General features: G+C 39.2%; 2 protein-coding genes and 1 pseudogene across 4 annotated transcripts; 1 reads left to right on the top strand and 2 right to left on the bottom strand.

Annotated features, from left to right (window-relative positions):
- Window positions 1–2243: 2243 nt before the first annotated feature.
- On the bottom strand, window positions 2244–2743 carry LOC117627549 (annotated as a pseudogene).
- Window positions 2744–11310: 8567 nt separating this feature from the next.
- Window positions 11311–16928, top strand: LOC117627982 (uncharacterized protein At1g32220, chloroplastic). 2 transcript variants are annotated; one of them, XR_004585878.1, is made up of 8 exons: window positions 11311–11566; window positions 11705–11807; window positions 11977–12065; window positions 12161–12216; window positions 13426–13572; window positions 15383–15508; window positions 15894–16455; window positions 16543–16928. XR_004585878.1 is itself a non-coding variant. In XM_034360315.1 (7 exons), exons 1-7 carry the CDS (start codon window positions 11463–11465, stop codon window positions 16172–16174), a joined length of 906 nt encoding a protein of 301 aa, XP_034216206.1. In that variant the 5' UTR covers window positions 11311–11462; the 3' UTR covers window positions 16175–16928. The 2 variants fall into 2 exon arrangements, 1 of the variants encoding a protein (XP_034216206.1); XM_034360315.1 differs by having other exon boundaries at window positions 15894–16928.
- An 837-nt stretch (window positions 16929–17765) lies between these two features.
- Window positions 17766–27282, bottom strand: LOC117627315 (bZIP transcription factor 16). Of its 2 annotated transcripts, none has more exons than XM_034359339.1 (14): window positions 27036–27282; window positions 26314–26418; window positions 25734–25905; window positions 25571–25627; window positions 25408–25482; window positions 24230–24319; window positions 24067–24126; window positions 23807–23976; window positions 23255–23309; window positions 20422–20464; window positions 20058–20344; window positions 19159–19236; window positions 18941–19066; window positions 17766–18198 (listed from the first exon to the last, which is right to left on the bottom strand). In XM_034359339.1, exons 3-14 carry the CDS (start codon window positions 25806–25808, stop codon window positions 18085–18087), a joined length of 1230 nt encoding a protein of 409 aa, XP_034215230.1. In that variant the 5' UTR covers window positions 25809–25905; window positions 26314–26418; window positions 27036–27282; the 3' UTR covers window positions 17766–18084. The 2 variants fall into 2 exon arrangements, with proteins under 2 accessions (XP_034215230.1, XP_034215231.1); XM_034359340.1 differs by having other exon boundaries at window positions 17942–18198; window positions 25742–25905.
- Window positions 27283–27542: the final 260 nt, after the last annotated feature.

Raw genomic sequence — 27542 nt, 5'->3', positions numbered from 1 at the left:
CAACATAATATAACCCAACTGTTTAATAAACCAAGCAAGAAATCCGAATGCATCCCAAATCATCAAAATCAAATAAATATTTATATATGTCAAAACCAAACCAATGCCGGATGCCAAGTCCGAAATCCAAACAGAACACTAAACACACCCACCAATTAAATATTATAAGTCTCACACCAAACTCTCGAAAGCGTACCCATTGGCACGACCGGCAAGGAAGTATCCTCACCGAAAAACAAGAATGAATGAAAAGTTATATCCATATGTAAATATATATAATATAAGAGATATATATACATATATAATAATAATATAAATATGACCAACACCTTGTTGTACTGGGGAAACAATCCAACCGGGGGATTGTTTGACTAGTCACCATGGCATAGTCCCCATGAAGAGTCCTTAATTCACCATGTAACTAGGGAATGAGCCGTCCAATTGGGGGACTAACTCTCAGCCAGCACGTACAGTCGATACCCTTAAAACTCGTACGTCTGTGATTAGTCCTACGTGCACAGACTACCCAATCAAGGGTCTACAACAACATCCCGTCAAGGATGCCCCGGGTTCCGACAATTCCAAGTATCTCAAGTCTCCATATCCAAGTTCCAAATCCGGGGAGGTACATAGGGTAGTGCTTATAGCACTCCAAACTGACATTCTGTACTCACCACTTTTCACAATCTCATCTCAACAACCCAAGTACCTCACACATAGCCAAACATATATATAAATTCTCAAAATTCATATATACATACTCAAGATACTCAAATATGTCAAAACCAAAATATATTACCAATACTTTGTGAAAATAAAGAATTTAACTATTAAATATAGCATGCATTTCAATAACTATTTAATTCATATGCATAAAATTCTCATTATAAAACCAAGCTTATAAGTTGAAAACAAAGTCCCTCACAAGTAGTCCCACACTGCCTGACCCTGGGAGGGTTCCGCCTGCTGCGTGTGCGTGGTCGGAGTACCTATTTCAGAATACAAATATGAGATTAATACAAAGTGTTTCGAACGAGAACTTGAATTAAAATCCTAATTTCCCAGGTTTCTAGCGAGTGTACGAGGAACGAAACAAACTGGAAGTTCCTAAGAGTTCCACAAGGTTTAAGACACATGTCCCGTAAGTTTGGTCCGAAAAGGACGGTTAGATCGCAGATCGCTTACGATCGGACGGTTATCGAAAAATCTACAAACTTTAAATTATTGAATCGGAACATCCAGGGCACCGATTCATGATCCGTGAAATCCTACGGACTCGTGACAACCAGGAGATCGCATTGGGACAAAAATGCAAGTTTGCTACAGTGCCTACCAGCCGTACCACGCGCTGGCAGCGCGTGGGTGTCCAAAGCGATAACCCTACCCTAGGTACAAGACTTCGATCCTAGGTACAACACCCTATTTGGAGTCACTTTTGTTCTTGGGCCTACCCCAAAAAGTGACCGGAGGTGGCCGGAATCGAAAATCCGAAACTGGCTAAACCCTAAGTTGAAATTCAATTGACCTATGCTCAAAATTAACGAAATCCTGCCAACCATCAGCTAGAGCATGAAAAATAAGTAGAAAATCATACCTTCCTCGTCAAATTTGGTGGAGAAATGAGAGAGAATGAGAGGCCGAAAGTTGGATGAAAAACTGTCAAAACAGCTTCGTTTCGTGGCTGTTTCCGGCGACCACGACCGCGGATCGAGGCTGGGACCGGTCTAGAATCGAAGTGGGAAGTGAGGCAGTTCTAACAGGACCGGTGCCGGCCCAAGTGGCGGTGTGTGGTGGCGGTGGCGACGGTGGGAAGTTGCTGTCGTCGCAAGCCAAAAAAAAAACAGAGATGGGGTTTCTGGTTCGCAGGAGAGAGAGAGAGAGAGAGAGAGAGAGAGAGAGAGATATATATATATATATATATATATCTCGTTTTTTAAAAAAACCAGAAAAATTTTACAATTTTGCCATTGTCGATGTTTTGATCGTAACTTCTTCGTTATAACTCCGAATCCAGCCCACTACGTGTCTACAGACTCAACTCAATACGATCTACCCAAAAATAACAGCCACTGCCCCAAACTCTGTCCCGGTAATAAAATGACCAAAATACCCCTACCCCAAGGGTAAATCCGTAAATTCAAAATTAATTAAATTAAGAAATTTAATTTAGGAATTTAATTTAGAGTCGGGGTGTTACAACCTACCCCCTTATAAAAATTTCGCCCTCGATATTTACGTACCTGTCAATTAAAGAGATAAGGGTACTTGGCCCGCATCTGCGCCTCGGGCTCCCAAGTAGCTTCTTCAATAGTTTGACTTCTCCACAAAACTTTTACCACAGGAATGGATCTGGAGCGCAACCTTGGTTCGTTTCTATCCAAAATCTGCACTTATTGTTCTTCATACGTCAAATCTTCTCTCAACTCCACGGTTGATGTTCCAGAACATGAGAAGGATCAGGCATGTACTTCCTTAGCATGGATACATGAAACACGTCATGGATCCGAGATAGTTCGGTAGGTAAAGCAAGTCTATAGGCAACTGGTCCAATGCGCTCCGTGATCTCACAAGGTCTAATATAACAAGGGCTTAACTTCCCACGTTTACCAAACCTCATCACACCCTTCCATGAAGATAACTTCAAGAATACCCAATCCCCAACTATAAACTCAAGATCCTTGGATTTGTTATCCGCATAGCTCTTCTGTCGGTCTTGTGCGATTTTCAACTTCTCTCTAATCATACTCACCTTCTCAGTTGTTGCTCGGATACTGTCCACCTTTTTCACTTTCTTGTCACCCACCTCATTCCAACAAATAGGAGTTCTACACTGCCTCTCCTACAAAGCCTCATACGGAGCCATCTCAATGCTCAAATGATAACTGTTGTTATATGCAAATTCCACCAAGACAAGGTGAGTATCCCAATTATCTTTCAGCTGTAACACACAAGCTCTCAACATGTCTTCCAAGGTTTGAATGGTTCTTTCTGACTGTCCATCGGTTTGAGGATGAAAAGCAGTACTAAAACGTAACTTAGAACCCATAGCCTCCTAGACGTGAACCTTGCATCCCTGTCTGATACAATGGACGCAGGAGCTCCGTGCAATCTCACTATCTCATCCACAAAGAGTTTCGCCAGCTTTGAGAAGGAATAGGTTTCTTTTATAGGTAGAAAATGGGCGGATTTGGTGAGTCGGTCAACTATCACCTAAATTCTGTCATGCCCTTTTGAAGTACGTGGAAGTTTGAAAACGAAGTCCATTGTGATATGCTCCCACTTCCATTCAGGGATCGGAAGTGGCTGCATAAGTCCCGATGGTTTCTGCCGCTCCGCTTTCATATGTTGACAAATCAGACATCTGCTCACAAACTTAGCAATATCACCCTTCATATGTGGCCATGAGTAGTACTCACGTAGAGTCTGATACATCTTAGTACTACCGGGATGTACAGAGTACGTGGAATAGTGAGCTTCCTCCATAATTTCTCTTCTCAAGTCATCATTATCCTTGGGCACCCAAAGACGAGTTCTAGTTACCAAGGCCCCATCTTTTCTGATAGCATAATCCGTCTGTGTACCATTCTCTACTTCCAACCTTATCACACAAAGATTAGGATCTTCCAATTGGGCTGCAATCACTCGTTCAACCAGAATAGCCCTCACATGCAAACTAGCAATTAATCCTCCCTGTTGAGTCATTTCCAAATCTACACCGTCCTTCCGCAGTTCCACCAATAATGGAAGATTGGCCGTTCTGAGATGGGCTAAGTTCCCACTGACGTTCCTACTCAGCGCATCTGCTACCATATTAGCTTGGCCGGGATGATACTCAATTGTACAATCATAATCCTTAATCAATTCCAGCCAACGTCATTGTCTCATATTTAATTCCTTCTGAGTGAAAAAGTACTTGAGGCTCTTGTGATCAATGAAAATCTGACACGTCTCACCATACAAGTAGTGCCGCCAAATCTTAAGAGCGAACACCACTGCGTCAAGTTCCAAGTCATGGACAGGATAATTCTGCTCATGCTTCTTGAGCTGCCTCGAGGCATAGGCAATCACTCGATCATGCTGCATCAGAAAGCATCCCAAGCCTTGTAAAGATGCATCACTGTAGATCACAAAGTTCCCCGAGTTATCCGGAAGTGCCAAAACGGGTGCGGTGGTTAACCGCTTCTTCAGCTCCTGAAAACTTTGTTCACACTTCTCCGTCCACTCAATTGAGTAAGAGGTGCTGCTATCGAAGAGAACCTTCCACAAATCGACGGTAGTAACCTGCTAACCCCAGAAAACTCCGTACTTCTGTTACACTTGTGGGTTGCACCCAATTCATAATAGCTTCTACTTTGCGAGGGTCCACATAGATTCCTTCTGCATATATCACATGTCCAAGGAAGTCCGCCCTATCCAACCAAAACTGACACTTACTGAACTTGGCATAAAGTTGTTTCCTTCTTAAAGTCTTCAACACCAACCTTAGATGCTTCTTATGACCCTCCAAAGTTCGGGAATAAACAAGGATGTCGTCTATGAACACAATCACAAAGTGGTCCAAGTAAGGTCGGAACACTCTGTTCATGAGATCCATAAACGCTGCTGGGGCATTTGTCAATCCGAAAGGCATCACCAAGAACTCATAATGGCCGTAACGAGTCCTGAATGTTGTCTTCGGAATATCTTCTTCTTGTATTCTGAGTTGATGATATCCCAATCTCAGATCAATCTTGGAGAAATACTTGGCACCCTTCAACTGATCAAACAAGTCATCGATTCAAGGCAAAGGATATCGATTACGAACTGTCACCTTGTTCAATTGCATGTAGTCGATACAAAGCCTCATGGTTCCATCCTTCTTCTTTACAAACAACACTGGTGCACCCCAAGGGGAAACACTAGGTCGAATGAACCCAAGATCAACCAATTCCTGCAACTGGGTCTTCAATTCACGCAACTCTGCTGGTGCCACCTATAAGGAGCTTGATGAATTGGATTTGTGCCAGGAAGGAGTTCAATAGTGAATTCAGTTTCTCTCTGAGGAGGCAAACCAGGAAGATCATCTGGGAAGACATCCGGAAACTCACAAACAACAGGAACGTCTTCCAGATTCAGAATAGTCCCACGAGTATCTATGATATGAGCTAGGTATCCCACACAACCTTTCTCGAGTAGCCTTTTTGCCTTTATGGCTGAGATGAGACAAGATTGGAGAACTCTACGCTCTCCACGAAATACAACTTCCAGTTGTCCTGGACTTCTAAGCACAACCTCTTTTCAAAAATAATCTACCGACGCATGGTGTTTCTCCAACCAATCCATTCCCAAGATGATGTCAAGATCAATCAAATCCAAGGGGATCAAATCGGCTTCCAAACCTGCATCACCCACTTGGACATAATAACCCCTGAAAACCATGTCCACAAATAGGACGTCCCCCGTAGGTAAAGAAATGCTAAAGCTTCCTGCCATGGGTGTGGGTCTAACACTGGCATAAGGTACAAAACTATGGGCAATGAAAGAATGTGTGGCCTCGGGATCTATCAAAACACGTGCAAAGTAACCAAAAATAGGGATCATACCAGTGATCACGTCGGGTGTGGCCTGGGCCTCCTGCTAGGTCATCGAAAACACTCGAGCTTGCGTAGTGGAGCGTCCAGACTGGCCCCTACCACTCCTGCCCCTAAAAGTAGACTGCACCCCACTACTTGATGATGAACCTGTGTCTGACTCTGTCCTTTGCCGCCTTGCCCCTGGTGGGCCCCAGTCTCTTGTCTAGCAGAGCCACCAACAATAAGGAGTGGGCACTCGCTCCTATAGTGCCCTATCTGCCCATAATGGAAACATGTCACTCCGCGCCTCTGGCTAGGGCCACTAGTCTGCCCACGTTGTGGGCAATCCCTCTTGAGATATCCAGTCTGCCCACAACCGTGACATGTCACATTAAACTGCTGTGAGGAATCCCTGGCTGTACTGGCCACTGACTGTTGTCTCGAGTGCTGGCTCCAAGCAAGTCGAGAACCAGACCTCCTACTACCTGAACTGGACCCACGTCCTCCAAACCGACCACTGCCTGCAGAACTGGAACTAGATCCACCCCTCTTTGATGGACCCTGACTATGCCCACCAAAACCTGATGAGTCCCTGCGGCGCCTACCGATGCCTGCACCCAAACTGTACTTCCTGGCCACCCTATCTGCTGCTTGGGCCAAGGCCCTCATGGTAGGATATGTGTTGGTAGTGACCACCGCCTGAATGTCTAATCACAAACCCTCTTCAAAACGTGCGCACTTGTCTTCCTCTGTGGTGACCAACTCAGGTGCAAACCTGGACAACTCATTAAATTTGTGCTCATGCTCCAATATTGACATAGAACCCTGCCTCAAATGCAGAAACTCAGACTTCTTCGCATTCTTGTAAGAATGCGGGTAGAACTGATCGAAGAATACCCTCTGAAACTCCTCCCAGGTAAGGGCAGCAAGGTTAGCATACCCTCTGTAGACTGTCTTCCACCAGTGATAAGCATTCCCCTTCAGAAGGAAAGCAGCCAAACGAACCCTATCTCCATCAGGGCACGGGATAACCTCAAATATCCGCTCGATATTTGTAAGCCAAGCATCGGCCTCAGCAGGATCCGAAGTACCAAAGAATTCTTTTGCCCCCAATTCTTTGACCTTTTTTATATCAGAACCTTCAGTACTTTGTCTCCCTTGTAAAGCCGTAGATATGGTCCGGGTGAACTGGGATAATAAATGTCAGAATTTGGGCTCATTCCCCTCCGCATGCTCTTCAACAGGTGGAGATGGAGGTGGAGAATGTGGCGGGGATGGAGGTGGAGGATTGGCTCCCCATCTCAGAACACGACCACCCGTCGTCCTAGGGCGTCGAGGATGCATGATTCTAAACAAAGGGCACCATAGAATCATTAGTTTCAACAATGCAACAAAAGCGCAAAAGTCGAAGGAAAGTGAACCTAATGCTCTGATACCAAGCTGACAAGACCCGTCCCATAATTCTCGAAAACCGGAGCGAATCTCGTCTTGTTACCGACATCCCCCTCGATGTCGGGCCCACTTACTAAGGATCGAGACTTTCTACCAAATTTTTTTGCAGAGTCTCCCCTGTAAATTTAACATTTCCCCAAAAATTCAACCTGCTCAAAATTCACAGTTTAAGGTACCCAACCAGCAGCATGCTTAAAGCAAATAAACAGTTTACAACAAAGACCTCTGGCCTCAAAGATCAAACCCTAGCAAGGACGATAACAGAGCATATCTAAGGAATTTAAATACAACAAAAACAAAGTTCAAGGGAAACAGAATGAAGGAATCCTACGAAGGCTCAAGGCTCGTGAGCACACGATCCGGCTCAGCTGCGGAGCTCAGTCGACTACTGGCTGGGGGCGCAAAACAGAAAAATGTGAGTGGACAAAAATAAAGTTCAGTTCGGTGTAAACCAACATAATATAACCCCACTGTTTAATAAACCAAGCAAGAAATCCGAATGCATCCCAAATCATCAAAATCAAATAAATATTTATATATGTCAAAACCAAACCAATGCCGGATGCCAAGTTCGAAATCCAAACAGAACACTAAACAAACCCACCAATTAAATATTATAAGTCCCAAACCAAACTCTCGAAAGCGTACCCATTGGCACGACCTGCAAGGAAGTATCCTCACCGAAAAACAAGAATGAATGAAAAGTTATATACATATGTAAATATATATATAATATAAGAGATATAAATACCTATATAACAATAATAATACAAATATGACCAACACCCAGTTGTACCGGGGAAACAATCCAACCGGGGGATTGTTTGACTAGTCACCATGGCAAAGTCCCCATGAAGAGTCCTCAACTCACTATGTAACTAGGGAACGAGCCGTCCAACTGGGGGACTAACTCTCAGCCAGCACGTACATGCGATACCCTCAAAACTCGTACGTCTGTGATCAGTCCTAGGCGCACAGACTACCCAATCAAGGGTCTACAGCAACATCTCGTCAAGGATGCCCCGGGTTCCGACAATTCCAAGTATCTCAAGTTTCCGTATCCAAGTTCCAAATCTGGGGAGGTACATAGGGTAGTGCTTATAGCACTCCAAATTGACATTCTATACTCACCACTTTTCACAATCTCATCTCAACAACCCAAGTACCTCACACATAGCCAACCATATATATAAATTCTCAAAATCCATATATACATACTCAAGATACTCAAATATGTCAAAACCCAAAATATATTACCAATACTTTGTGAAAATAAAGAATTTAACTATTAAATATAACATGCATTTCAATAACTATTTAATTCATATGCATAAAATTCTCATTATAAAACCATGCTTATAAGTTGAAAACAAAGTCCACTCACAAGTAGCCCCACATTGCCTGACCCTGAGAGGGTCCCGCCTGCTGCGTATGCGTGGTCGGAGTACCTATTTCAGAATACGAATACGAGATTAATACAAAGTGTTTTGAACGAGAACTTGAATTAAAATCCTAATTTCCTAGGTTTCTAGCGAGTGTACGAGGAACGGAACAAACTGGAAGTTCCTAAGAGTTCCACAAGGTTTAAAACACATGTCCTGTAAGTTTCGTCCGAAAAGGACAGTTAGATCGCAGATCGCTCACGATCGGACGGTTATCGAAAAATCTACAAACTTTAAATTATTGAATCATAACATCCGGGGCTCCGATTCATGATCCGCGAAATCCTACGGACTCGTGACAACCAAGAGATCGTATTGGGACAAAAATACAAGTTTGCTACAGTGCCCACGCGCCGTACCAAGCGCTGGCAGCTCGTGGGTGTCAATAGCGATAACCCTTCGTCAGAAAAACTCAACATCTCGTTACAAGACTCCTATCCTAGGTACAACATCCTATTTGGAGTCACTTTTGTTCTTGGCCCTACCCCAAAAAGTGACCGGAGGTGGCCAGAATCGGAAATCCAAAATCGGCCGAACCCTAAGTTGAGATTCAATTGACCTATGCTCAAAATTAACGAAATCCTACCCAACCAACAGCTAGAGCATGGAAACTAGGTAGAAAACCATACCTTACTCGTCAAATTTGGTCGAGAAATGAGAGAGAACGAGAGGCCGAAAGTTGGATGAAAAACTGTGAAAACAGCTTCGTTTCGTGGCTGTTTTCGGTGACCATGACAGCGGATCGAGGCTGGGACCGGTCTAGAATCGAAGAGGGAAGTGAGGCTGTTTTAACGGGACCGGTGCCGCCCCAAGTGGGGTGTATGGTGGCGGTGGCGACGGTGGGAAGTTGCTGCCGTCGCAAGCCAAAAAAAATAAAAAGGGAGGGGGTTTCTGGTTCGCAGAAGAGAGAGAGAGAGAGAGAGAGAGAGAGAGAGAGAGAGAGAGATCTAGTTTTCTAAAAAAACCAACTTCAAAATATTTACGGTTTTGCCATTGTCGATGTTTTGATCATAACTTCTTCGTTACAACTCCAAATCGAGTCCACTACGTGTCTACGGACTCAACTCAATATGATCTACCAAAAAAATACCACCCACTGCCCCAAACTCTGCCCGGGTAATAAAATGACCAAAATACCTGTACCCCAAGAGTAAATCCGTAAATTCAAAATTAATTAATTAAGAAATTTAATTTAGGAATTTATTTTAGAGTCGGGGTGTTACAGGTGCGAGGTTATGCGCTCTTGGGCTAACTACATGTCCCCTGAGTTCTGCGAGAATGTGCGGCTCAGGTTGACAAAGTGTCCCATGAGTTTTGTAAGGAATGCGGCTCAGGCTGACAAAGTGTCCCCTGAGTCTTGCTAGGAATGTGGCTCAAGTTGACTTTGTGTTTCCGAGGTCTGCGAGGATGTGTTGCTTATGTGACACTTGGAATTGAAGAAATATTATTGGAATTGATGGATCATGAATGGGGGTACGCCTAGGTGGGGAGTACTTGAGTTTTGAAATGTTTTAAACTAAAATGATGATTTTATTTTGGTACTAATTGGTGAAGGTTTTAATATATGTTTTCCAACTTATGAGACATGAATTGAGAGTTTTCTAAGTTTTAAGAATTTTATATAATTTACAATTATTTTCTTAAGTGATGAATTTATTTTTATATGTGAAAGAGGGAAACATATTTTATTTAAATTGTTGATATTGACATTAAGGTTTCACGTGGTAAATGCTATTTTAATAATTTTCTCATTTTTCTACTTATAAATAATAAGTTAATTATATATATATATATATATATGCACATGTGGGATGAGTAGAAGAATGTTCTAACCTCAATAGCCCTTGATTGAGTTTCAGTGGATTGACTTGAATTATTTATGAAGGCTTCTCGATTTTATTTGATTAAATTATCTTTGGTTACTTACAATTTATATAGAAAGAACTACATATAGCTTGATCCCTTGGTAAGAGTACGTAGGCAACCTAGAGCTATTAGGTGCAGCCACAAGATCAAGTGTTGAAAATTTGTCCAAGTAAGTTATTTTGGAACTTGATAACGTATCTATGTTGTTCTAAGAGTTGAGACCAGTGTCGGTAGAATGATTTATTTGGTATAAGGGGTCTGAGGCCATTCAAAGTTATTTGTTTGATGCATGCTGAACGATTGTGGATATATGAGTTGCATTTTATACAGGTGAAAATTTTGAGTCTTAGAAGGGCAATTTGGTCAAGTGTGGGTGTCGGACACGCATATGGTTCGGTGCCGATTCCAAAGTGGAATTTGGGTCGAGTCCTGTCATCAAGTGTTAAAAATCATAAAAGAACAATTCAAACTAGAAAACCAAAACTTTTACATTATATTGAACAACCTAGTTTCAAGATTCATAGAATCCACTAACAATATCAAATTATGAAATTAGATAACCCAGAGCAATAACAACATCAAATTCTGTGAGAAACCCACAAAGATGAAGAAAATGACCATATAAACTAAAAGCATGAAACCAAAGCGATCAAAACAAACCCATTTGATAGAAACCCACACATATTTAGAAAAGTACACCAAAGAATAAAAGAAGACAACCTATTGGAAGTCGGCGATGAAGTTGAGTTTCGAGGTTGAAAGCAGTTGCGAATTTAGGCCATTCGAAAGAGAGAGCTAGAAGATGGGCTCGATGGTGGGTTTCACGATTCAGAATAGAGAGATGAGAGGATGAGATGGGTTTTGCGAGAGAAGGCTGAGACAGAAAGTGGTGGTGGCCGCAGAAAAGTGAGAAAAAGTGTTAAGTGGGCAATGAGTATGTATTTATAGGACTAGCAAAATGTGTAGAAAAAGTACAAAATTTTGCGCTGTTTTCCCTTCTCCCATCAACAAACTACAAAATTGTGGTCCCACAAGCATTTCATATCAGCCGTCCAAAGGCTAAAACACACCACATGGGGCTGAATTACGCGACGCTCTGCACCTCAAAGTCAGCATACGGAGCTGAGCGAGTGTCGTCTGTTTCAGTCAAATGGCGTCGTTTTTGCACCTCCCTGCCATTTTCACACTTCCCTCTCCTCTGCGCGGAGCTTCCTTCCCAGCGGGCTCCAGGCCCAACTCGCTTTTCCAGACCCGGTTCGTTCTCTCCTCTCTCTCTCTCTCTCTCTCTCCCTTCGGCTGGAACTTTGACAGGGTTTTATTTGGTTATTGCCTTGCCTTAACAAATTGGTGTTCTTCTGCTAAGAATCTTGAAATCTGAATTTGGTTATGCAGGTTCAACATAAAATGCAGATATGCAGAGGCAAATGTGAACAAGGACGCCTTCAATTCCGTTTCCGCCACCATAGATGTTGTGGCTGATGTTAAGCCTGAACGGGTAAGCCAAAGCCAAAGCCAAAGCACCACACAACTTGCAAACAATTTCACATTTATTTAGTTTATAAATCAATTTTTCGTTTTTAATTCCTCAGCTTCAGCTTCAGATATTTGTTGTGTTGGGTATTTTTTTGTGCCTATGAATGATGTCGTATGCTTCCCTTTAGTAGGTTGTCGTATTAGGAGGCAGCGGTTTTGTTGGTTCTGCTATATGCAAAGCTGCGGTGTCCAAAGGCATAGAGGTCATTGGTGTAAGCAGGTGCTGAAGACATCATTGCTTTTTTCATTTGGCCTGCACCTTTTTAATTGTGAATTCCATTGTTTTATGTGTGAAATGTTTGCTCAATTTCGCAGGTCAGGGCGTCCTACTTACTCCGGTTCATGGATAGATCAGGTTAACTGGGTGCCAGGTATATTACATTCTTCAATCTTCGTGTTTAGTTCTTTTATTTTATTTTAAAAAAAATTTTCTAATTTTTAAGAACATGAAGCTTCCACTCATGATGCTCGAAAGGCCTGGGAGTCAAGTACATTAGATCTTTTTTTTTTTTTTTTTTGGTTGAAATCTCATTCATTGCAAAGGAAAAACCAGACAGAGTCCAGCAAAAGGAAAGCTACAGAAAAGACAGAACAATAAAAAGGGAAAAAGCTCAAGCTAAACCAACCCCAGCCAAAAAGAACTTCCCCCAACCATAAAGACCAACTACCCGGGGGGAGGGCAGTAAGTCCATCAGAAACAAGAACAGAGAAGACTTGCTTCTGATTTCATTGATAATAGGCAAAATTGTCAAAGCCCGATTCTTCTCTCCCTTTTAGACCATCAATAAGAGCCAGTGAGTCAGATTCCAAAATCCCATTTTTATACCCATGTTGAACAGCCAAATCTAAACCTCTTGCAGCTGCCACAGCTTCAGTCGCCAGTGCTGACATACAAATAACTGGAGCAGCCAAACTAGGTCTTTCTACTTCATTGTAGCTTAGAAGCCATTTGAGAGAAATGGGAGGGGATAGGGATCTGGTGTTGGGTATTTGTCCATTTTGTTGATTTTCTTCTAACTTTTAAAAATATAATTCGTATTTCAAAGGGGTTTAATTTATATATTTTTTAAATTACAAATTTGTCCTTGTTATTAACAGAAAAGTGGATGAAATTAGAAAAACTTGACGGTAAGGGTGAAATTGAATATTTATTATGAGTAAAAGGACTAAATCGGCAGACGAAATAATTTAGGGGGGGTAAGTTCAAATTGCCTAATAGTTCAGGGGGCAAAACGGCTAAAAATCCTCTCCGAAATAGAAAAATGATATTTGTAAAAATAAAATAAAGTGACGAGGGAAGATTGCTCTTGATGCTTCCTGGAGAATGTAGAATATAGAAGTAAAATGAGATAAAAACTGATGCATATAAAACTGTTGACCTGGAAATTTATGATGTGTGATTGAAGTGAATATGATATAACCCTAGCTTGAGCATGATGTGGCCTTATTCCTTTCGACCAAACCATTGGTTCACTTTTAGAGTTTATTGGTGTCATTGTTCTGAATATGTTCAATTTGATGCCATCTTGGACTGGCTGGTTAAATGGCATGCAATTTTTGAAGTAATTCGTGTGATGCAGGAGATGTTTTCTACGTAAACTGGGATGATGTACTTGTTGGGGCCACTGCTGTGGTTTCAACCATCGGTGGTTTTGGCAGTGAGGAACAGATGCAAAGGATCAATGGGGATGCAAATGTTGTTGCTGTAAATGCTGCAAAGGATTATGGTAGTGATGTCAATTATCATATTGCAGTAAATTATACTCTTTTGCTTGTTTTTTTCCTTCTTTTTTGCTACATCTATTATTTTATGAGATATTTAGTCATATACCCATTCTTAGCACTAATAATATAGATAACCCCTACCCCATTTAATTTCTATAAACAAACCCAAAAAATGACAGCTGGCCTTATTGAATTAAATTTTGATTATTAAATTACTTTGATGCCCTATTGAATGTTTTGGGTATTTTTATGAGGTTTTGGGGTTGGGCTCGTTTTAAGAAATTGATGGCTGTTTTGTAATTTATAGAAGTTAAAAGCCTCTTTATTATGTTGTAAATGGGCTTTGAGTGTGTTTCTAAAGTCTATTTTATGTAGGGTTTTTATTTATTTATATAATTTGGGCCCCTATATTGGGTCTAATAGTGAATCTCCCTTATTTGATTCACTCTTCTTGGTACTGAAGCTTCCTCCCTCTCTCACTTTCCTCTCTTTTATTCATTTCCTTTTATAAGTAACCTTGTGTCTAAACTCTATTCATCATGCTTGTTTTCTTTGCAACAAGAAGCTAACAGAAATTCGTAAATAACAATTGTAGAGCTACTCATGCAATTTCCCTTCAGAGTCTTCCGTTGATCTTCCTAGTTCTTTTTAGTTCACTTCTCTGAGTCAAGGTACTGCCTTTGAAGGACCTATAAGTTGACAGTAGTTTTATTTTTATTTTTTATTTTTTTATAAGTTTAGTTACAATTGAGGACTTCTAACTTTTTGTTTGTTCACCTAAATAGAGAGGATGACATAGAACCCTCAAAACATTAAAGGCACCTTGTTGTGACCCTTGAATTCCCAAGAGAGTCAGCACCCGTTAGGAACGGATAGAGGTAGCTTAAGAATTCTTCTCAGCAATATTCTTTGAAAGAGGGAGATGGTTAAGGCTATAGGGTTTGACTCTGGTCAAGCTGGTAGTCAAAGTGTAGGAGTTCTCTAATGCGGACATCTGGATTTTTCTTAATGTCCGAATGTGTGTTTTCTTTCACTTGTTGTGTTACTTACGTCAACTCAAAAATTTTCATATCATTGTATATTAGTGCATAGGAAGTAAAAACATATATTCCACCACTTTCTCACCGCTTTTGTTTTGATGTCCCATTGTAGGCTGCTTTTATTTGGTCTCTCATTGTTTTGTTTTATACAAATGTAAGCTGTGAGTTATCTAAAAACAACTAATTGGATGCAAGGAAAATGGCTAAACCAGCACATCTGCATATTAAAAAATATACAGACGTCCGGACTAGAGCATAACTGTATATATATATATATATACATGCTGAATTTGTTTTGAAATGCATACAAGAAAACACTCATTTAAGGTACTCAACAGTGTGGCTCTGTGATCTGACCTATTCCTTTTTTAGGTTCCCCTTCAAAGATTGTCCATCCGAACAATCACCCAAATTCAGAAGTCATTTAGTCATCTCACATTAATCAATTTACCAGACGAATACATTCAAATGGCTAGTTGATTTCCGATTTTGTTGATTTCTTGTGTGGATTGTCTTTGAAGGAATACTTAAAACATGAAAGGTTCAGATCATAAAACCATTTCTTGAGTGGACCCAAAAGATTAGTTTGATCCGTATTAAGTTACATACTGATTTGCATTTTGAAAATTTCTCATCATGTATTCATTAATGGAACAATGATGGTCTCATTTGTATATCCTAGATGTTAATTAAAGCTACTCTTATGTCTCACAATTGCACGCAAAAGACGCTAGATATGTAACTTTTTTGTTCCTCTTTTTTTCCTTGGCAGGAGTTCCCAAGTTTATCTTGATCTCAGTGCATAATTACAATCTGCCTCCATTTTTACTTTCATCTGGATACTTCACGGGAAAGAGAAAAGCTGAATCCGAGGTTCTCTCCAAATATCCCAACTCTGGTAATACCTAAGTTTTTTCTCCGTTTTTGGAAATTTTAGAAGACTAAGTGTGGAACGTGTAAAATTAGTTATCAAGTATTTTGCTAAAGAAGCAATGATGATGAGTGAAAGAATAGTATTTGTTAGAAAAATGTTTTTAATTGATTGGAAAACATCATTATTTAAAGCCCTTTGGCCCATTTGTTTAAGTTGATATAGAGTTCTCAACTAAATTGGAGCAACTGGCAACTTTGTTAATTTAGTACTCATTGATATACCTACATAAATCATATCGACGTTGTTTTCTAGCTTTATTGATTACTAATTAAATCTACCTTCCCTCCTTATATTTTGTCGTTTCCTTTCTTTCTCTCCTAACATTTCTTTTCAATTTGAACGTCCTCAGGTATTGTGCTAAGACCTGGTTTCATATATGGGAAAAGGAGGGTGGATGGATTTGAGCTTCCGTTGGATCTGATAGGAGAACCAGTGGAAAGAATTATGAGTGCTACAGAGAACTTTACCAAACCATTGAGTTCTCTTCCGGCATCCGATCTGCTCTTGGCTCCACCTGTAAGTGTTGATGATGTTGCACTTGCTGTAATCAATGGAATCAGAGATGATGACTTCTTCGGCATTTTTACAATTGCTCAAATTAAGGAGGCCGCAGATAAGGTGAGGGTGTGAATATCTTTTGGCATGTAAAATTAGCAGGTAAGTAATGCAAACAGGTCTGAGTGTCACAGAACACCTGGTTCTGCAACCCCTTGTTGGGAAGATGAGGATAAGTTTGGTTCTGCTGTTGTAAAGACGTGCAAATTGTTTCTTAATTGAATAAAAAATGTTAGCAACAAGAATTCCTGGAACTTGCCATTAGATTTTGTTCTGGTATTTCGAAAATGACTTGCATCGAAAAGAGAGGCCAGATAAGACCATCAATCCACTAGCAGGCCAAGAGAGCCACAAAAGTAAGGGTTTTGAAGGATATTTTTCCAAGATTTTTCACGCTGTCTACGAAGCACTTCTTATGCATTTCTTGTTTCGTGGACATTCAGGTGTTCCCTTATAATTGGGACTTTGGATTCAGGAGGAATCTAAATGAGAGGGAGTTAGCTGAGGTGATCAAGATGCTGGACATTCTTGACGGAATTAGATTGTCTCCTTCCAGATTGGACAGGAGATTGTGCGAGCTCGAGGGATCAGGGTCTTTTTCGTGCAAATCTTTTCGCTCTTTTCTTCTCAACAATGGGATGGCAGAGGCCTTTTCCCCTTATTCTCTAATATGGAAGGCCAAATCTCATCCTAAGGTTAAAGTTCTTGTCTGGTTGGTGGTCCATGGGAAAGTAAACACATCTGATCATGTCCAAAGACGAAGACTGTACATGTATTTGTCTCCACATTGGTGTGTTCTATGCAAAATGAGTGAGGAAAGCGTGTATCATCTTTTTTTATAGTGCCCCTTTTCGTTAAGTCTTTGGTGGACCTTGTTGAGGGAGGTCAAGACTGTAGTGGAGCAAGAATAATCTTTGAAATCTGAAGTGGCAGAAGCCCATAGAGCTGCCCAGAATTTAACTCTATCCCATAATTCGCCAACACCCACTCCCTCATACTCATCAAAAATCCTCCTGTTACACTCCAGCCAAATGTTCCAAAATAGAGACTGCACCAAGCAACCCCATAACATGTCTAAACGTCACTCACCATTTGTAGAAGCCCTAAGAATATTCCATAACTTTTTTTTTTCTGTTTTTTTTTTTTTGGGGAAAGGATATTCCATAACCAAGTCCCCATAATAAGGAAAAGTAAAAAGGAATTTTTAATTCATAATCTTACGAGAAAAAAAGAAAGGAAACAGAGATGGGGATTTATTTTTATTTTAAACTAAATTTTTAAAAATTTATATTTGTATTGTTTATTTTTAAAAGGAGTGACTTTATTATAATTTACGTACCAAATTATTCTCACATTAAGGAAGCTTAAAATATTTGACAAAAATTGAGAATGTCATTTTTTTCTGAAATTTTGAAGAACTGTTTCTAAATTGAGAATTGTCATTGAATTGCTTTAGATTTAAACCATATGGATAAAAATGACCAAACTAGAAAATATATAAACAATTAAAACAAAACAAAACGCAGCCAGGGATGACAAAACACAACTGGAGAAATACCTAAGAACATTTGTTCTCGGCTCCCTCCCAATTGGCTTTCAACACGCCTGTAATGCCAACCAACATAGAACGAGTTTATAAATCAAGATTTCTGTTAGAGTAGCATACTTTAGTTAATCAATATCCCAAGCTACACATTCACCAACCATATTTAATACATATGAATTTTAGTGTGAATACTACCACCCTTATGAAAGAGACAAGGGTAGGACATGACTTTCACACCACATATCTTAGGGCTTCCACTCTTAAAGGTAGGCCCAGTGAGAAATAAAGGATGATATGCAAATAAACATATCCTAAAATATAAAAAGTTAAAAGTTGGACAAAAGTCAAACTACATGCTGCTATGCAAAAGAAACTCCCTGTTGCTGCTAATTGGTTAGATGGTGCCCCTGGAAAGCACCATAAAGCTGGGTTACTCATCCTACTGGCCTCCATGCACTTCTGTTTGTGCAATCTGTTTAGTGTCATTGCTCAATTTTTGCTCACTTCTGGCAGACCTTGGATCTTCGTGCCCAGGAATTTCTCCAAGCTTCTCCTGTAGAAGCAAAATAGCATCTCCAAGTTTAACTTCGGACATTGCAAATTAAAATTGCATTTCCCTTAATTAAGCCCTGTGGTATAACTTCTGTTTGATTATTAGCTAAACTAATTTATCTGGAGTCTGGATGCACAAAACTTTTATGGGAAATAAAAGCATGGGATCTGGATCAGACTGATAGCACATCGCTGATCCCAAACCAAGGAACCGTGCAGTTAGGCTTATGCAATAGATTATGCAGATTACACTATAAGGAGTTAGAATGTTGCATTTTAGCAAAACTTATCAAAGTGTTCTATCTTCACATTTGTAAAATCTGTGTGGAATTGAATTGTCACTTGATGCACGCCCCCTTTGAAATAAATGTAAAAAGGGAAAAAATGGAAATCTAAAGAACACCAACGTAAGTGCATTATGTTTTGGATCAAAGCAATCCTAAATCAAGGTTTGCTAGAACAATTTCTAGTAACGTTTGAAGAATTTTTGAAGTTTGCCAAATCACGGTTTGGAACAGAGATGTAGACCGATTCAGATCAGTTCTGTTTACACAGTGAATTAACAAAAAATTATAGTGACGATTCAACAAATCCTTTGTGCTTAAAGCAGGATAGAGTTGGATCAGCATAATTGACTCCCTTAAAAGAACAAAAACAAAAACAAAAAATGTGGTACTAAGTGACTGCAAAGTCAACCAACATCCTCTAAACAAGTTCGAAAACAAACCAAGAGTGGATGTTACCTTCAGAGATGCATTCTCTGAGAGCAGCTGCTCATACTCGCTCCTGATCCGGCTAACTTCTGATCTAAGAGTGGCATTCTCTTCTTTCAATAATTCAGCACGCTGGGCCAGCTCATCACATTCCGCCTAACTCAAAAGTACATCCGTTGAGGCCATATTGCACATACAGTGCCAAATAGCCTGAAATAATTAACAGATGCAAAAAGTTACATCATTACCTGCTTGCGCAACCTAGATCGACGAGCCGATTCCCTATTTGACTGCTTTCTTCGCTGTCTTTTAAGCTCTCTCTCATCCTGAGTCAGAAAAACAAGAGGTGAGGGTGCTTAAAAATCTGATAAAGACAAACAAAGAGGTGCTTAAAAAGGTGATAGAGCACATCTCTGTGCATTGAGAAGCAAAAAACTCCTGTTTATCTGTATGCTATAGCCACAAAGCAAGAAAAGTAAATAAAAAGGCATAATTAAAATAAATTAGAGGTAATAACAATCATAAACAAAGCAGGTACTTGCCGAGTTACCATGGGGACTGGCAATCAGAACTAGTTAACTGCCAATCTTAATATGTTCATGTTAAAAGCAGTACAAGGCTAAAAGCTCAGAAAAAAAGCTAGAATGTGATTCCAAACATGCATGAAAATCAGAATAAGTGAGGAAAAGTTATTCAAGTGGATGCCCTGGCGGTTACTGCTTTCTTCATATGCAACAAAATAATTGTTAAACCCACGAATCATGAGCTCCATTAACTCAACTAGACCATATTTGCATATGACAACCTCCATCCACACAAGTCACACTATACTCCAAACACAGGGTATAACGTTTCCAAAATTCTATTCATAGCCTAACCCATAAGAATCCATGTGCAAATATCAATTTTCACAAGTAATGCAACTTAAAATGTAACCTACACTAGGTGCTCTAAACCAATTTTAAAGCCAATTAACATAAATCTACCCTCACAACTCCAACAAGATACTCAAAGTGAAGATTATTCTCACCATTTTTAATCAGATCTATAAAGTAACTTAAATTAAAACAGTCTCAACTCAGAGCTGGAAAAAACGTGATAAGAAGAAAAAAAAAATTGCACTTGAAATACAGGGACAGAGATTAACTTGTAACCAAAGCTGTGACTGAACACTATCCCGAGACCCAGCAGTAACTAATCCTCCTGTTACTGGAGTAGTGGGAACCTTCCCACGCATTGCAGGCACACCAGAAGAAGGTGGAGCACCCCAATAGTCCATCCCAATATTTAAGTTGGTTGCAGGACCAGGAACAGCACCAGGAGCACCAGCAGCCGTTATTGGCATGATGGCCATTGTTTGATTCAACATACTATGAGTATTTGGTGCTCCGTTCTGTGAACCATGTGCAGAGCTGCCATTCTGAGATGCATCACCTGCAATAAAACATAAAAATCCTTAGTAAAAATCTCTTAACACAGATTGACAGCCACAAAAAATAATATAATCAAACCTTCCAAAGAATCTTGCCTGCCCCCTGACTTGAGTTGTGAGTCCTACAAAAGTAATGGAAATGAGAAAGTTGAAGCAACACACATAAAAAAGGAATATAATTAAACAAAAAAGAAAATCAAGAGCCATTTGAAAAATATATTGCCCATAGGTAACAGAAGATGTGCATTAATCTAGTGCAAATCAAAGGCTGACACATAAGTTCATAAGTTTTTGAATAATCGCAACTTATGCCATACAAATTTAAAACCTGTTTGTGTACGTGCTGTGCAACTATGCGCTCTTCACGCAGGTACTTTTCACACCCACTAAACAGTCCCTATAAGCTCTTCTAGCTTCTTTGCACCATTAAATCCTTCATCCATTTCTTCCTTAACTTGAACCATACTTAAATGTGTTCACATCCTTGATCCCCCCCAGTTATCCCTCCAAAACCTGCCCTCATGAAAACTGGCCACCATTTGCCACTTATCATTTCCTGGCCCTAACTGATGAGGACATCTTTGTCAAACCCATTAGGGTTTACAAGAGAAAGGGATGGAAGAGGAAGTCATTTAATTTGGTCTTTAAATCTGAAATTTTTTTTACTCCTGCGATTAGTTTCTAACTCGTTCTCTAAGTTCTCCAGACTTTAGTAAGATTTTTAAGTTTTCCAGATTTCTAAGTTTCCTATTTTATTTAGGTTAGGATTTCTGTTTTAGCAATGGATTTTTATCCTATTGTCTCTGGGTTTTAGTTTGCTATAAATACCCCTTCTATTTAATTCATTACGGAGTTGAGTTGTTGAGATATTGAGAAAAATTTACTTTCCAGAGATTGGACAATTCTTGGTTGAAGCCAAACCCCTTGGTGCAGAGCCAAGACATCTTATCATCTATTTTCTGTTTTTTTCATTGTTTTCGCTTCCGCTAAATTACCTAAACACTCAATTCACCCATATCCTACATCACTAACTTATTTACAAAACACAAGATTCTCCTCCTACAGCTCTGAGCCATTGAACCACAAGTGTCAAGTCCCAAACCCCTATGTGAGACCCTCCGAGCAGTCAATAGTCAACTGGCTCTGGAGGTATGGACATAACCATTTGTCAGGTGGAAATATGATTTATTTCTTATGTAGGATAGTGAAACAAGAAATGGACTTTTCCATTCACAAGGTTTTTATCAGGCCTTGAGGTACTCTCTAAAACTCTAGATCAACCAACGCTTCAATTTAAAAAGAAATTCTTCAATTTGTTGCTTCTTATTGTTGAAAGTGATTACCACATGCATCTAGCAACCCACTATGCATTCTTACAATCAACCATTAGATGACCTAGAAAACTTTCGTAGCTTTAAGCACCACTCTTTTACTCGTGCAAGTATGATCCGCATCTCGGTAAACATAAGAGGTGATGTAGGATATGGGTGAATTGAGTATTTGGGTAATTTAGCGGACGCGAAAACAATGGAAAAACAGAAAATAGGTGGTAAACGACGCCTTGGCTTCACACCAAGGAGTCTCCAATCTCTGGAAAGTAAACTTTTCTTAATATCTCAAATCTCCATTTTAAAGACCTACATAGGGAGTATTTATAGCAAACTAAACCTAGAGAGAATAGGATAAAAATCCTTACTAAAAAGAAAATCCTAATCCACAATGGAACCAATCCAAATAAACTAGGAAACTTAAATCAAATCCTACTAAAAACTGGAAACTAAAACTTGGTGAAATCTGGAAGCTCTAGAAATCCTAGTGAAATCTGGAATCTGGAAAACTAGTTTTCCTATTGAAATCTGGAAACTAAGATTTCACCCCAACCTTAATGATAATGTTGGATTGGCTGATTGTTTCTTCCTTCTTTGGTAAACCTTAAAAGGTTTGTCATAGATGTCCGCATCAAGAGGCCATGAGATAGAAATAAAAACATATTTGTGTATACACACACAATCGCGTTCCCCTTTATAAGAGGGATCCCTTTTGAGGATATGCCAAAGTGATCACGCTGTCAAGCCATGTCGCAATATGTTCAATGACCTGAACTATCTAAAAGTATTAGATACCTATTGAACAATGCAAAAGGTCAGCAAAATCTGAAATCGTTTGATCATTTGATTGCCATTATGAACAGTTCAATTTTATATGGACCATTGTGTGTGTTTATTTATTTGGTCAGCAAAAGATGGCTAAATCATTTCCGATTTAGTTGATTTTTTGTAAGAATAATGCTTGCATGGAGGCATAATAAATGGACAGTTGGGATCTTCATATCCCAACGAGGGTTGGGCCCACATGCGATCCCTTTCAATTTTTACCAAAAGGGATCCCTCTTAATAAGTTTACATATATAAGTTACTATTCCAATAAGCCTCAGGACACCAAGCAAATTTAAAATTAGCAATCTTGCCTTGCTGTCAAGCGACCTACGTCCTAATTGCACCCAATGAAGAAAAGATGTCTAATGCTAAGAGGAAATTTCACTCAGAAAAAGGAATTCTGCACTTTTACTAGTTTTTTATTAAACTTAACGACCCAGAAGAATTATCATATTTGTAACAGCGTGAATGCACCTCAGGGAACAAAGATCTAAGTTCATTATGACAAATTTATTTAAATAAGTTCACTCTTCCTTTTCCTTTTCATTTAGTTTTTTCTTTAATATTAAGAATTATGGAGAGTTCCTCTATTACACCAAACTTCTATCACAGTCAACGCAACATCAACATGTAACTTGCTTCCTACAGTAGGCTTGATATAACAGCCTAGGGGCCACTTTATCTGGCCCGAATCAAAGAAACCAAAGTAATGCAAACGGATCTACAAATAAGAAACTTCAATAGTATGGAACTTACACTCTGAGAATTTGCATCACTTCCTTCACTTGTACCTTCACTGGCACTCTCAGCACTGCATATCGAAATACATTTCAACCATTACCAAAATTAATATGTAACAACATGATATAATAATGAGAGGTCCCTGTAAGAATAGACTCCATAAGGATCCGAAATTGTTGGGCCTAGATATGAGTTCATAATAAGTATCCAATCAGAACTAGAATTGTGAGCTAGCTACATAAACATCTATGCAACAAGAAATTATCTATTCCACAATTCATGATTACCAAGTTGCTGAGCTTCGCGATCACTTTCATAGATGTTTTTATTAGCTAAGAGATCAACAAACAGTTAAATCGGGACACAGAAAATTACACACGCAGCTTCTCAAATAAATGGCTTGCTGTGTTTCTGTGACAAGGCTCTACCTACAGTATCCCACATCCTCCCCTCCCCCCGTTTTTCTTTTCTTCCAATCTACAGTGTCTTTAAATCCAAAGATTTCAGTAAGAGGACACTGCAATTCGTGATGCAAAGGCCAGTAGGTATTAAACATGATCAGTATACCTTTTAGAGTGAACTCCATTAGCAGAGGCTCCTGATGTCTTCCCAGGCTCATTATTCTTCCCTGTAATCATATTTAAACTGCCCAAGCTTCCTTTTGATCTTTTTATGGGTAATTTTTCCTTCACCTCAGAGGGCTTACCATCTGCTTCCATGCTTCCAGGTGTGTTACCCTAAATGCAATTTTACAAATTATGTCTCATGTACTCAAATGAATAAAGAAATTATTTCAAGCAACAAAGAATTTGATTATAGACACTTACAGAAGCTTCTACAATACCATTTGGAGAAGGCATAGCAAATGGGCTAAAAGGATAAGATCCCTGTTTAAATATAGCACATGGCATAAATTATTAGTGCCATCCAGAGAATGAGGCTAGAAAGCAGCTAGGTAATTCAGCTGAAGCAAGATAGACAAGAAATTACCGGAGGCATGGATGGATGAGCATATAAGCCACTATGGGGATACATGGCAACATACGGATGTGGAGGGGTACCATATGGAGGCATAATATGCTGAAATTTAAAAGCTTATTAGAAATGAACCAGTTATTAACCAGTTTGTGGATTTGTGGATTTCAAGAAAATTATGGTACATATCAACGGTATAATCTTTTTGAAAAAATACCCACTTCCTTAGGTAACCTCAGAGACAAAATCAAAATATAGGCTGACAGGAAACAGGAGACAAAAAGATAAGTGTACCAGTCTCCATCAACCAGAAAAAGAATATTCAATTTAAGTCCAATTGTACAAGAGTCCACAGTTAAAAAGTCAAACTGTTACAAAGCCAAAATGGTACTACGTCTAGATCTCTTTCTAATGAACATGCTCAGCGCCTCAGAAATTTACACAGGAGCTTAAAGCCAAGATCTTTCTCATGAACGAATTTTCTCTGATTGTTAACACATTTCAAATGATTTCTAAGAGTACAAGCATATATCTTTAAGTTCCCATTGTACTGCCTACCACTCCTGATGAGGACATTTTTGTCAAACCCATTAGGGTTTACAAAAGAAAGAGATGGAAGAGGAAATCATTTAATTTGGTCTTCAAATCTGGTAATTTTGTATTCCCGCGATTAGTTTCTAACTTGTTCTCTAAGTTTTCCAGATTTTAGTAAGATTTTTAAGTTTTCCAGATTTCAGTTGAATTTCTAAGTTTCCTATTTTATTTAGGTTAGAATTTATGTTTTAGCAAGGGATCTTTTATCCTATTGTCTCTAGGTTTTAGTTTGCTATAAATACCCCTCTCATGTAATTCATTAGGAAGTTTTGTTGAGATATTAAGAAAAGTTTATTCTCCAGAGATTGGAGACTCCGTGCTGTGAAGCCAAACCCCTGGAGTGATTCCAGACCCATCCTTGTTCGTTCTATTTTCTGTTTTCCATTGTTTTCGCTTCCGCTAAACTACCTAAATACTTAATTCACCCATATCCTACATCAACTCCCAACTCTTAGATGGCCAAAAGCCACCATGTCAAAAATAGCATTAAAGTCAAAGTTTCACAAAATACAATCAAAAAATTGAATAATCAATCATTTTTATTTTCTTTCAATGATTTATTAAGATTAAACAAATAATTCTAATACACAAGCATATACCTGAACACCCCACATATATGGGTGAGCTTGAGGACTTGATGCCAAAAAACCATGTGGAGGTATAGGAGAATACGCCTGTTAAGAAAACAATTACCCCATAATAAATTTCAAACATATCTAAAACAACAAAAATGCTAAAAATTGAGGCTTTTCAATATAAAACCTGAAATCCCGACCAGTCAGGATTAACAGTGCCAGCACTAGTGGTCGCAGACTGCTCCTGAAAGTTCCCAAAAAAAGTAAGATTAAAGCTCATTACTAACTTCCAGTATGGAAGGACCTCAATTTTATCATAACAGATACTACGAAAAGACACACAAATGGACCTGCGTACTAGCAGGTGTTGTCTTCGACTCCTTCTCTTTCTCTTTAGCAGGTTTATCCATCTCGCTGCTACCCATTACTCTATATCAACAATGTTAATTTCATCGAACCATCCCACAATCACCACAAGAAAATCATCGAGCGGACCCTGTTCGCAACAGTGGCCTATAATGTCTGAGGCCACAAATGTTCAGTGCCCAAATGTGAGATGAAGTACATCATGATGGAAAAAAACAACAGATGCTAAATTTATATATCTATCTCATGCTGAACACTAAACTTAAATAGTTTTCATTACATTACGTCAAAAAATCCCAAAATAAGTTCACTAATCATTGAAACGGAAAGAGTGAAAACCTAAAAGTATAAACACTATTTTTTTCTTCAATAACTAGCACAAAATTGTATTACTGTACACCACCGAATTCATTCAGGCAATTTTGATAGATATAACTCTGTAGTTAAGTTATCAATCTTAATTTACTAGGTCAATTTCTAGCATCAAGAGTGAGTGTCTAAAAGTGTGTTCAGTGTCTCAAATCCCATTTATGATTCTGACAATTTTTACAGGAGAGGTACTACCTTGGGGCCAGATGAGCTTCTTGGGAGCTACAGAAATTACAAGCTTAGAGCGGCTGCTCTTCTCCTCAGGATATTAAAGGGGCGTGGCTCTGTATGAGGCTCGTACTGCAGAGAAACCAAATATCTATAGTGGGCATACCAAAGTTATAGCAGGTAGATCTACTACCAATTTTTTCGTATTAAGGCAGTTTTGAATCCAAGCATGAAACCAAAACATGAGCATTATACAAAAATCACATAAATAAGAACTTACATGTTTTAAGAACCCACAAATGCGTGCTATGTAACAAGATTATAGATGTAATATGCACTTAGTAAGAAGACTATCTACTTTCATATCACTGACATAGCTCTTAAACTCTTTGATTGTAAAAAAAAAATTAAAATTAAAAAATTCGCTTGAATATTCACCATTGATGGCTTACGTTCGGGGCAAAAACAAATAACGAAACATAAATATGAAATGAGAAAAAAAAAATTGTCTGGCAAATTCTAACAATAATTTACGGAAACCCTGAATCCGAAAATTGCAAGACAGAAATACACAAGAAAAACCCTAACATGAATTTAGGAGCCAGTGAAATTGATCGGTAAATAACCCATTAATCTTAACCCTAAAACAGAAATACCATAACGAGTTTAAGCCTGTCCTCGACCGGTGACAAATTGAGGAACTATACAAAAAGGGAAGACGCGAGAGAGCAAATCAGCTCCATACTTACTCATCAGCGTGACCAGAGATGACGATAGGTGCTTCAACGGGAGCCAACGGAGGAGCTGAAGAATTAAACGGAGAATGAGAAAACGAAGAAGAGCGGATGGGCGATGATGGAGCTTGTTTGTGTCCTGTGTTATTACTTCTTGGGCGTCTTCTGCGATTAGAGAGTGAAATAGTTTTTTCCGGGTTTTTCTTTTTAGTTTTTTGGTTGGGGGAAAATTCCCAAACTATACTCCTTACCCACCTGCTGTGACAATTCCTCAACCGCTTAAGTTATACTTTCGTCTAGTGTCAAAATAGGCCTTGAGCCCACAATTGGTCTCACATTCAAATCATCATGGTAATTTGTGTGTGCGCGAAAACACACTTCATAGTTTTTTGGATTTTCATATGTTTTACTCTCTGAATTATAACCTTGTAGAAATTAAACTTATGAACTAAAAACTTAGCCAATTTAATCTCACACTAATTAAAATTGCCAATATAATCCTTCCCGTTTGTTTGTTCAAAT

Source organism: Prunus dulcis, chromosome 5, assembly GCF_902201215.1.
Source record: "Prunus dulcis chromosome 5, ALMONDv2, whole genome shotgun sequence".
Taxonomy (NCBI): domain Eukaryota; kingdom Viridiplantae; phylum Streptophyta; class Magnoliopsida; order Rosales; family Rosaceae; genus Prunus; species Prunus dulcis.
The sequence above is the reverse complement of the archived record's forward strand: the minus strand, read 5'-3'. Positions and strand labels throughout refer to the sequence as shown.

What these genes read in the sequence shown, in the direction of transcription:
- LOC117627982 (XM_034360315.1), top strand. Translation starts at nt 11,463, where the DNA reads ATGGCGTCGTTTTTGCACCTCCCTGCCATTTTCACACTTCCCTCTCCT. An exon ending in AAATGCTGCAAAGGATTATG is followed by an intron (nt 13,573 to 15,382) that starts GTAGTGATGTCA and finishes TTTCCTTGGCAG; the next exon opens with GAGTTCCCAAGTTTATCTTG. An exon ending in CTCCAAATATCCCAACTCTG is followed by an intron (nt 15,509 to 15,893) that starts GTAATACCTAAG and finishes GAACGTCCTCAG; the next exon opens with GTATTGTGCTAAGACCTGGT.
- LOC117627315 (XM_034359339.1), bottom strand. Translation starts at nt 25,808, where the DNA reads ATGGGTAGCAGCGAGATGGATAAACCTGCTAAAGAGAAAGAGAAGGAG. An exon ending in AGTCACAGCTTTGGTTACAA is followed by an intron (nt 19,237 to 20,057) that starts GTTAATCTCTGT and finishes TTTCTGACTCAG; the next exon opens with GATGAGAGAGAGCTTAAAAG. An exon ending in CAGAGAATGCATCTCTGAAG is followed by an intron (nt 18,199 to 18,940) that starts GTAACATCCACT and finishes TTGCTTCTACAG; the next exon opens with GAGAAGCTTGGAGAAATTCC.